At 39.4% G+C, this 12,316-nt stretch overlaps 1 protein-coding gene across 1 annotated transcript; it reads left to right on the top strand.

Moving 5' to 3' along the window:
* Positions 1-339: 339 nt before the first annotated feature.
* On the top strand, positions 340-2,365 carry LOC120555077. The gene is made up of 2 exons (XM_039793860.1): positions 340-562; positions 826-2,365. Exon 2 carries the CDS (start codon positions 1,125-1,127, stop codon positions 2,106-2,108), a length of 984 nt encoding a protein of 327 aa, XP_039649794.1. The 5' UTR covers positions 340-562; positions 826-1,124; the 3' UTR covers positions 2,109-2,365.
* The last annotated feature ends 9,951 nt before the right edge of the window (positions 2,366-12,316 follow it).

Below are 12,316 nucleotides of genomic sequence, written 5' to 3'. Positions count from 1 at the left end.
CAGTCGGAGCTGGTTAATGTTGCTCAGGAAAGGGAAGTTTGGGGTCCCCTGCTGGAGCTGCTCCCCCCGCGACCCGACACCGGATAAGCAGACGAAGATGGATGGATGGACCCCCGGTCACATATTAAGGCTCGTTTTTGCTTATTTGTGAAATCTCAACAAACCTGAATGTTAATTGTTATGCAAGTTTTACTTTATAATAGTAAGATTAATACACTTACTTTATCATTTATCAAACATGTTGAATTGAAATACTGCCTTGAATCCTGCACTGAACTCACATGGTCCTGATCCTGCACTCGTCTCCTATGATCCTGCACTGAACTCACATGGTCCTGATCCTGCACTCGTCTCCTGTGATCCTGCACTGAACTCACATGGTCCTGATCCTGCACTCGTCTCCTGTGATCCTGCACTGAACTCACATGGTCCTGATCCTGCACTCGTCTCCTGTGATCCTGGTCCTGCACTCGACTCACATGATCCTGATCTCGCACGCGTCTCCTGTGATCCTGCACTTGTGTCGCCTGATCTTGTTTCTGCACTCATTAGTACTATATCGGTAAATGTTAATAGCTGTCTCTATATCTATAAATACTATAAATATTAAATAAAATAATATTATTATAGTAAATTCTATAAACTACTCCCGGTCACATATTAAGGCTCGTTTTTGCTTATTTGTGAAATTTCAACAAACCTGAATGTTAATTGTTATGAAAGTTTTACTTTATAATAGTAAGATTAATACACTTACTTTATCATTGATATTTGGAATTGTTGGCTGAAATAAAATAATATTTAAAATTTCTTTGTGTGTTGCAGGTCTGTGAAGAACCTCCCCTCTCATTCATACCACCAGTCCACCAAACCTCTACAAACACTTCCTGTGCAAATGGGCAGGTACGGCAAACTGCTACTGTCGAGGATACAAGAAAACAGCATGAGTTGCTACTTCTTGCTTTAAAACTCAAGCATGGACTGACTGATGAAGCTTTAGAAGACACACTTAAAGTTGTTAACGTTATAAGTCAGAGGCATGCTGTGTCATCTACCAAACATCACTTTTACAAAACTTTTGATGACTTGAAAAGAAATATTCAGTTTCACTAAATATGTGAGGGATGCCAATTTCTGTAAACATTGAGGGAGAAAAAGTGGTTTGTCCTAACTGTCAATATTCTTGTAGTGTAGCCGATCACATGAAACAGGGGCACTTTCCACTAGAATCACAATTAAGGAATATGATGGAACAAGAGGAACTCTTCAGCCAGTTGACTAGGCCTAACAGTGGTGCTCACTCTAGCCCACTGACAGATATCACCGATGGTAAACTTTACAAGAGGGTTAACGGAAATAGTGAAGGCCAATCTGAGCATCACGTCAATCTCACACTAACCTTTAGCTTTGACGGGGTACCTGTGTTTAAGAAATCTTCTTACAGTATTTGGCCACTTCTCTATACAGTCAATGAATTACCACCTGATCTGAGAGCAAAACAAGTCATGTTGTCAGCCTTATGGTTTGGTTCATCAAAGCCAAACTGTAACACATACTTATCACCATTTGTGAAAGAATGCAATCAATTGCTTACTCATGGGTTCGAGTGGATCAGTGCAAATGGTATTCGTGGCCGTTCCAAAGTATTTCCCTTGGTGGCAGTATGTGATTCTGTTGCAAGACCGATGATTCAAAATTTTAAGCAATTCAATGGAGAATTTGGATGTTCATACTGTTTACAAAAAGGTACAGTGGTTGAGAAGGGTCAAGGTCATGTACGGGTCTATCCTTTTGAGTCTGATACTGAAAGCAGAAATCATGGTAGCAGCCTAAATTTCGCTCGAGAGGCTATAGAAAATCACACTACTGTGAAAGGAGTGAAAGGACCGTCTATTTTGTCCTTGATCCCATCAGTTGACCTGATACAAGGTTGCATACCTGACTACATGCACGCTTGTCTTCTTGGTGTTGCAAGATCTATGACTTATATGTGGGTTAGAAGTGACAATCATGAAAACCCATGGTATGTAGGAAGGTGTATCCAAGAGATTGATCAAAAACTTCACCTTATCCAACCACCCTCCTGTGTTTCCAGAGTGCCTAGATAACTGCAAGAGAGAAACTATTGGAAGGCGCATGAGTGGTATATGTGGCTTTTCTACTATAGCATCCCAGTGCTTAAAGGGATCTTACCAGAGCGCTATCTAATACACTGGACACGGTTTGTGAAGGCTTTGGCATTGCTCTTAACTGAAAGTGTCACCTTGCAACAAATTCAGGAAGCAGATATCATGCTTAGGAGATTTGTGATGGAAATGGGGGATCTCTATGGTATACAAAATGTGTCCTATGTCCATCTGTCTCTTCACCTTGCACAAAGTGTGCGAAACTGGGGTCCTTTATGGGCTCATTCAGCTTTCACATTTGAGTCATATAATCACAGGCTGCTCAAAATGATCAAGAGCACACAAGGGGTCCCTTTGCAGATTGCCAAAACATTTCAGTTACAGAAGGGTCTGCCCTTATATGCCAAGAAAACACTTTCAAATGCAGTGCAATAAGGTGTAAAGAGGTCATTGCACTTGGAGGCAGACATGAGAAAGTAAGACTTGAGCAAGATGACTACCTTGCCCTCCACAATGTAGCTTATCACATAGAGAGAGAACTTCTTGTCAGTTACCGTGACAGGGCAGTAATTAATGGTGAAGTTGCGCACTCTAAAAGACATTCGAGAGAGAGGAAGAGAAACTTGCATGTTGTAGTCCTCACAGATAACAGTATTTTCAGTGTTGATACGTTTGTTGTTGCAGACTTAGGAAGTGGGGAACGCTGCTATGCCATAGGACATTATTTTGAAACAAAGCGACACAGTTTTTTTGCTTCATTGTCGAACCCACACCACTTTGTTGCTGTTGGCAAAAAGTTGGGGCATCTGACAGCTGTTCCAGCTGCAGTTATTCAGAGAAAGTGTCTCTTTATGAATCTTCCAAACCTGAATGTTAATTATGTTTTTATGTTTTTGAATCATAATGAGTTGACGAATTGATTAAAAACAAAACAAAGGGGTCAAAGAATGGAAAACATTTTTACCCATACAGACCAAATGGTGAAAACACAATCTTTTAGAGTTTTCGCTTGTCAGTGAAATGCCAATTGATAGTTAAAAAGAATATTGTCTAACTCTGAATACCTTGACATGAAATGTCAATAGGTTAAAAAAGAATGAACTTATGTCTGATATCTAGTGGAGTCCTAAATAGTAAGAATACTGCCTGCACATGTCTGAATGTGGAATGTCACTTAATAGTTAAGAATATTGCTGTACTTCAAAATGTCATGTAATGAAATGCCAGTTAATAATAGAAATGTTGTATGTACTTGTCTGAATAGTTTAAAAAGATGATACTTAATGTCTCAATACCTCAAATGCCAATATTTAAAATGTAATGTTTTATATTTAATATCTGAATGCCTTGTAATTAAATGCCTATAGTTGGAGATTTTGTGTCTGTATTGTGTGAATACCAAATATAGTATTTTTAATACAATAATGCAGTGTTTTCTTTGTCATTTTTGACAAATACATCGACAAAGTACCATAACCATATGCCATAGCTTTAAAAATGCATCAGTATCACATGCATGTATGTTTACATACATTTATTAAATATGTGGAAAACAAATATGTATGTCACATATTTATACTTAATGTTGTCCATATATGCGAGAAACCAATACGATACTGTAATATATGCAGATATATGGTATCATATATGGATGAACTCAAATATTTTCTTCACATGTTTGGACACATAAATGTTCATATATGTTGCAGGCATATATTGTGTTCTCAGATAAGTCAAATATATGTATAGATATATGTCATGCTATTTAAAATATAAGTACATATATGGCCATATATTACATTTTTGTATGGGTTGTACCTCACGTTATGGCTCCGTAGCAGACGTTTTTGTAAAAATAGGCTAACGATTGTGTCACATAGTAGAGGAATTACCGTATAGTACAGGATAAGCTTGCAGGCAGTTTGGCTTACATGAGCTGTTTAGGATTAATTACTAATGTTAACTAGCATTTTCGTTAGCAATAATTAGCCTGTGCCTATGTTATCTCCTTACACATACCTACACTCTCTGTCTCTGTAAGATTGGGAATGATTGAGATTTCTCTTGGCGCAGCTACCAGAAGACTTCCAACTTTCAGACAAGTTGCTCACGTCACATTCTCTCAGTTGGAGGCTGCGCAGTAAAGCTGGCCATCACCGGAAAAGTGCTTCTAATAGCCTTCACTGGTCTCCGTCCAGAGCAACGGGGTCTGTTGGTCCATTATATACTGTCTATGCTAATCATGGATGTATTAAGAGAACGGTGCTAATACTGTCTATTGCTAATAGTGCAAAGCTAACGGGTTAGCTAAGGTGCTGTATTCATATGCTAATAGGGTAATTAGCCACAAAAGGCTAGCGGAGTACTGTGTATTTCCTGTGAAAAGGCTAATGATTCTATCTATTGGTTATGGAAAGTAATGTTGCTTTTCAACACTATTGCTAGCTGTGGGTATTTATTGAATGAATGTTAGTACAAGTTGTGTGTTTAATTCAGGGCTCTCAAGTTTTGAAGACAGGCAAGAGTGACACCTCCCCAAAAAAACATCATAGATTGGTGGCGGGTTGGACAAGTCGCAGGAATAGGGTGTTTCATTAATATTATTTTTATTATTAGTGTTTTGTTGTTATTATTATATTTGCTCAGATTTACACAAGAAAAGATTTGACACATGGCACTGACAGTTCAACCAAATACAAAGTATTTATTCAATTTCTGCATGGTTACTTATGATAATGGGGGTCTGGGGCGCCCCCCGAACCCCAATTTTGAGCATTAAACTCTTCATTTCCTGCATTCTGGTGAATTTGTATGCACCTATTTATACCTTTTTCTGAATCAATTTATGCTGGAAATCTTTATGTAAAGGTAAACATAGATTAAAATCCAAATATAAAAACATAATGGAATATATGGCAGTTAGGCTCAGGCATTCTGTATTGCTTTCATCTATTTATTCTCCTGTTGATCGACTTTTCTGATTATATCTGAGTCAGCACACATGTAGCCTAGCATCATTTACTCTTCCATTTTGCATTTGCGTCTTCCAGGGGTTACAGATTCCCAGTTCAGTTGGCTGGGTGGCAGCTACAGTACACTTAGGCTACAGTAGTCAGTAGCCTAAGTGGCCTGATGTTTATGCTTGTGCGCTGGTGTGTGCGTCGAGCCACATGTGTGTGTGGGGGGAGTGTGTGGTAGAGGGAGAAGTGAGAGAGTGACGGCGATTATCTTTGGAGCAAGTAGCGACTCTAGAGTCCTAGTGAGAGAAACAAAGTGTCTCCCCTGTTCTTTCTGACCACGGCGGGAAATCTGTAGCAGGAAAAGTTAACCCTCTCCTTGATTTCATGTTGTTTATGGAGAAATAGAACCAGGAAACGAGTCAGGGGAAATGCAACGCTACCAAGCCCATAGACCGTGACCAAGCCACGGCTTGTAGCATTTTTAATGTCTAAATCGAGCCTGCCACTTATCAGCCAAACAAAAAAAAAGAAAGGCGCTACACAATAGCCAATCAGAAATCTTGCTCTAACAAATCATATTACAGTCCAGGGGTTTATTAATTCATTAAAATGAATTAATGTATCATTGACGTGAATAATTGTCATATGCAAATTTAAGGAGGTTACTTCCTCAACAAAAGATGCAAAATGGAAGAGTAAATGATGCTAGGCTACATGTGTGCTGAATCAGATATAATTAGAAAAGTCGATCAACAGGAGAATAAATAGATGAAAGCAATACAGAATGCCTGACCCTAACTGCCATATATTCCATTATGTTTTTATATTTGGATTTTAATCTATGTTTACCTTTACATAAAGATTTCCAGCATAAATTGATTCAGAAAAAGGTATAAATAGGTGCATACAAATTCACCAGAATGCACGAAATGAAGAGTTTAATGCTCCCCATTATCATAAGTAACAATGCAGAAATTGAATAAATACTTTGTATTTGGTTGAACTGTCAGTGCCATGTGTCAAATCTTTTCTTGTGTAAATCTGAGCAAATATTAATAATAACAACAAAAACACTAATAATAATAATATTAATGAAACACCCCTATTCCTGCGACTTGTCCAACCCGCCACCAATCTATGATGTTTTTTTTTGGGGCGGGGGAGTTGTCACTCTTGCCTGTCTTCAAAACTTGAGAGCCCTGGTAAGTGGGTGTCGAAACAGGAACGGTTGTATCTTGCACAAGGTTATTCCGATGGACACAAAACTTAAGACAGTTGTTCCTCATGTGCCAATGAGGTGGTGTGCCAAATATGGCGTCAATCGGCCTTTAGATGCGAAAAGTACTTTTTTTTAACTCCTCCTAGAGCGTGAGTCCCATCTGCACAAAAATGTGCACGTAGACTCGGTGGACCCTCATGACAAAAAGTTATCAAAATAATTTTGATAGCTAACACAATGCGGAAGTTACAGAGGACCAACTTCCTGTAGGGGGCTGTTGAAACAGGAAGTTGCGTATCTTACCAACATTGATTCCGATTGACACCAAACATGACACAGTTGTTCAGCATAGGGGCCTGAGCATCCATGCCAAATGTTTAAATGGCTTTAAATGTTTTTGTGATATTCTATGTATTCCTGACAGTAGAATAAGCCATTATAAACCGGTATAAACACCCAGTCAAGCAAAAGAAAGAAAATACCGTGATATACCATGAAACCGCCAGGATCTTATAAAATACTGTGATAAAAAATGTTGGTCATACCGCCCAGCACTATGATATCTAAAAGATGTAGAATAAAGTGAGTTGAGGTGGATTTACCTTCCAGTTCCTCCGTGAATGGAGACCTGGGACATGATGTACGTCAAATATGCACAAATACCACAAATACTTTCACACATAAACTGGTATTTCTATAAACAGAAGGTGTGCACGTCACACTGACTTCAGACCAGCGTACACATGGGTTTAGAGCCAGCTGCAGGTGATCAGGTGGAAATGGAAAACAGGATGAGAGACAGAATCTTAATAATAAAACATTGTTTGTTGTGATTGTGTGTTTTCAGTCTACACAGCTGTAAATCTGTCAATCACCATCAGATTTTATTTATGAACTGAATTAATTGTTATAACTGGATTGTTGAAGTTAAAGTTTGTTAAAGGTACATTGTGTAGTGTTTTAAGTATTTTATTAGCTAAAATCAGTGTCTACATTCATAAATATGTCCTCATTGGTGTACAATGACCTCTGCCAATAATCTGACTTATCCTCGTAAGCGAAGATTTTGTTATCTGTATTTACATAGGACGGGTAAGTCAAAGGAGGTTTCCATGTTCGTTCCGCCATCTTGACAAACTACAATAGCTGAGGAGGGACATACAGCACTAGCCTATCTGTCTAGCTAATCCACAACGCGTTTTCTTTCAGAGCCAGTGTCACGTGACTGAAACCAGAAAAGAGAGACAGCGGAGAGATCAGTGTGCCGTGAAAGGCCATTGTGAGAGGCAGAGAGAAGACTGCACTGCTCTTTAGTTCAAAAATAATGGCGGATCATACTTATGCCGAGCCACAGAAGGACTACTCGTCGCCAAAAAAGCTAAAAAGGGAATTAAAAAGGCAACGTGACCGGGCGAATTCAAAAACGAGGGTAAACATCGGGATAGCCTTTCCCAGGGTGGAAAGAGCTAATGAAGGAGAAAGACTTCCAAAGGGACGCTTGAAGTTGCCTGCTTCTACACGACAGGTTAGTCAATGTTACGCTCTAAATTATAAGCTTTTTTTCATTGCTTGGTTGTGTAATTCATTATTATAGGCAGCATAACCGTAGAACATGTGTAATTAAAAGCTAAACAGCCTCGTAAGTGAATAGCAGCATAGGCTATGTTTGATGGAATAAGGGTTGCATTTCATGCCCACTACCTCCATCAGTAGCCTACTTTTCATGATGGTCTTACACCTGCTATAACGTTTTAATATTAATTTGGTCTCTAGGGGCATTTCTATTTTCCTCATTCAATGCTAAGAGTGCTCCTGACTGCAAACCCAGGTGTATTGATGACAACCCCCACCCGTGAATGGGGGATGGGTTGCCTTTTGAGTAAAATGTAAAGTGGAGAAGGTGCTAAAAACAAGGTTGTAGCCCAGAAGTTTGATCAGAATCCATTTTGATAGAGCATATGACTGATGTTGCATTGCTTGCACACCAAAGGCCACTTCAAGTTGTAGGTTATCTGACATTTACTGTTATTTATCCCTTTTACTGTGACCTCAAATTGAATAATACAGACCCGTACAGTAATCTGTATGTATAGTGTCTATAGTGTTATTTGTCTACATGTTGGAGAGAGTCAACACCTGCTTGAGTCAAGTTTCTTGTATGTAAGAATATTTGGTCAATAAACCTGATCTGATTTGTCCATCTGATATGTCCAGTTATGAGAGTACTCTTGGGATTGAGAACTCATCAACCCCCATCAAGGCAAAACGTTTTCAAGTGCAAACTGCTCCAGCATTGTCAAGCATTTCCAGTGGGACAGATAGGTAAGTCATTGCATGGAAAGAATTTTATCATTGCTTTTAGTAGTAGTTTCATAAAAATTGTACTTTATCTACCTATACCTCATAATGTGTTATGATTTATTTTTTTTCAGAGATGAACATCTGAGTGCAATTGCAGAGGCACCGGAAATTGAAAGCCTTGAGCAGAGGTAACCCATAAACTGTCATTGTTTTAACTCTGTAGTCTGGCTGTGTCCCTTTTGAAAATACTCTCTGGTTGCATGTTTTCATCTGATACATGTTTTTAATTATCATTTATTCTCATAGCATGCATGACATGAGCATTGTTGAAGAGGAGTTGAATGAAAATACCTTCAACGACCCCATGAACAGTGTGTAAGTGGGCTTCTATCTATTGAGTTGTGTAGTCTTCATTCACGAAGTTGCTATTTTCTGAGTATATAATATATTAAAGGATTGATTGGGCAGAAGAGGGTCCCTCATTTCATGGTCACCGTGACGACAGCTCTGATGAGGAATATCTTCCACCAATTTCTTTGCGGTGAGTCATAATCTATTAGTAGTCTTTACTTTGTTTCTGTGCTGTGTATTTACATCTAATCAATGTTCAGGGCTATTTTTAAATGTATTTCTGTTCTTGTAGTTGACACTGATGTTTAGCGGAATATATAAGGAAATTATTTGATTGAACTGTGTATGATCCCTAATGTTCTGCCTTTCCAGAATGGGTGGTGCGCTGAAGGGAGCACAGGTAATTGATAATCTGCCAACTATCGGGATCGCTGAGACTGTGCACGACCTGCCTGCCCCTGAAGTCCCTTCTGATGAGCTCCCAAGTCTCGAGCTGCCAATTTTGCTAGGCCCTCAGAAGGTCCTCAGTGAGGATGACATTGTTGGCGTCAGAGCATCAGTGCTCTATGAGAACTGCTTGAGGCAGCTTGTCACATTTTTAATTCTGCCCGTGGACAGATGCACTGGTGTATTGAGGACTGGTTTGGTGTGTGACAGTGTTGCCCCTTTCCAACAAACATCGCCATCAGGGGCACTGCAATGAGCATTGAATGGGTAAGCCTTGACATTCGCATCACAATGAATGATAACACACAGTACTTTATGTGCCTTGTGAATTTATTAGGCTACTCTTATCTAACTATTAGATCTGCCCCAATGGACATTGCCTATGGCGGTGGAACTCCCAGCCTGTGTTGAAGTTTGGCATGCAGGCTGGGGACTTTCTTCTTTCCACAAACATCTTACTCTCCGGAAACAACTACACTAAAGTTGCTCTCCTCTTCAAATTCATGAACATGCGAATGGTCAACCCTAACACACACTTCACCATCCAGGACAGCTATTGTGTTGACCCTATAAAACATTCTGGGAAGAGAAGAGATCTGAGGCCATCAGCCGACTTCAAGGGAAAGATGTGGTACTCCTAGGTGTGTATTTTTATATATGACCTTGTTCTACATAATTTTTTATGTTATACAATGAAACATATTTTGAAAGCATCTGTCCTACATGTTTTGTATTTTGAAATTACCTTCTTTTTTTAGGTGATGGCAGAAATGACTCACCAGGGCATTCTGCACAATACTGCAGCTACACGACAATGGAGCTTGACTCTAAAGTCTATGTGGCCACTATAGAAAAGCGACAGACCAACTGGAACTCCAATATCATGGAGAAGGAGGGTTTTATCCAGACTGTGGACAAGCTTACCCAAGACCTAAAGGTAGTGGAGTTCTGCACGGATGCTCATGTCCAGATTGCAGCCCTTTTGAGTAAGTGGTCATCAGATAAAATGTCTGAATACAAACATATAATATGCTCATTGAGATACTTGGAAATAAAATGATTCCTTACTTCACAGACCCAGACAAAGGCAGATATAAGGATCTGAGAATTCACCACAGCCTGGACATGTGGCATGGTGCCAAAAATCTGTCCAAAAAGATCTCTACCGTAAGTTCTAATGCATCTAATTTCATTAATAACACAGTCCTGTACCTGCCTGCATGTCGGTGGAATCATCATATTATGTTAGGTCTCCATGCAAAATACATACATGAAATAACTTGCATTGTTTGTGTTTTGTTTATCCCCATAAGGCAGGAAAGGTGAAAGGACAGTCTCTTCTCATTCACTGGCTGAGGGATATAGTTAACCATTTCTGGTGGTGCTGCAAGACAGCAGAGACATTTCAGCAGTTTCTTGTAAGCAGGATTAATATATATATTTTTTTAATTAAAGAAGTTCCATGATTCAAATATCTCTGAAATGGTCATTTGGTTTTGTATTTGTGTTTATTTGTTTTACTTTCCTCAGACACTTTGGATTGGAGTTCTGCATCATGTTTGCAACAATCACACCTGGGAAACGGGAAGCTGCCAACACGATCACCTTGAAGACACTCAGGGGTAAACAGTGGATTGAGAGAGATTCGAAGAGCCACAAAGCACTAGTGGACATCGTCCTCAACAAACGCTGGCAGAAGGATGTCCACAAGTATCTGCGCTTCAGGTAAAGTGTGGGGACATGACAATTAAACAGAAATGTCACAGAGCCGTAAGTCATCTGTGGGTGTGTGTTTTGGGGTCTAATTTCTTTTTTATTCATCCAGATCAACTGCACATCTTGAGTCATTTCAGAATCACATTCTGATGTATGCCAGCAAGCGCCAGGCCTTCACTCCCCGAGTGTATGACTCAAGAGTTGTGCTCGCAGCTCTGGACTACAATTTCCACCGCGAACGGCCAACATACCGGACAGCAGAGGGCCAACAAGTGTATGTCAAACTCTCATCAAAATTTATGTTTTATTCAAATAAATGCATATTCCTATTGTCTTACGAGTATGAGAGTCTAGTTTTCATAATGACTAAATGACTTGTAATATTTTTTTTTTAATTTAGTCTTAGGAAGAAGTACAACAAGAATGCAAGAAGATATAGCCTTTATGCCGTGAAGTGTGAGAAATTGTATGGTTACATCCCTGAGTTGCAAGCCCGCATCTTGAAAGGGAGAGTCACAAGTGGAGTTGGGATGCCGCGACGGAGGACCCTACATCCAGATGACCCTACATCCAGATGACCCACGGCGGCTTGGTGTTGTGCCCCCGAATCCTCCACCACCGACATCAGAGTTGGTACGGACACAGGTCAGCAGAGGTCTGGGTAAGTGACAAACCTCTACATGCCGTTATTTCAGCTAATTACCTTTCCCTTTAACTGATACTGATTTGTGTGCACATGCGTGTTAATGATAATCGATTGTGTGCACATGACTAATGGCACTCAATGTCTTTCACAGGATCAGCCTTCCATGCTGCTACCAACTTGGAGGCAGATTGAGCTGTTGTTTTGCTGGTGTTTGAGGTGTAAATACATGAGCAAATGTTTTTGTAAATATGAATAAATATCTATATTGGGTTTTTTAAACAACATTCATTTCAATCGTATTGTGTATCAAATTGTTATTGCACCTAATTTTGACATTTTTCTCTATACCTAGTGCAGAACAAACAAACCAACAGCACTGAGTCAAATAAAAAATCTTTTATTCTTTGTAACAAAGTTAGAAGTCAACAGAATTCCAAAGAATACAACATATAGAAATATAACAATTTACAATATTTAGAAAAATACTCATGGCAATCTCTTATATCCCTGGAATGTAGCCAGTGTATTGTCCCTGAGGGTCTGGGAACTT

The sequence above is a fragment of the Perca fluviatilis genome, unplaced genomic scaffold (genome assembly GCF_010015445.1).
Source record: "Perca fluviatilis unplaced genomic scaffold, GENO_Pfluv_1.0 PFLUV_unplaced_scaf_16, whole genome shotgun sequence".
NCBI lineage: Eukaryota > Metazoa > Chordata > Actinopteri > Perciformes > Percidae > Perca > Perca fluviatilis.
The sequence above is the reverse complement of the archived record's forward strand: the minus strand, read 5'-3'. Positions and strand labels throughout refer to the sequence as shown.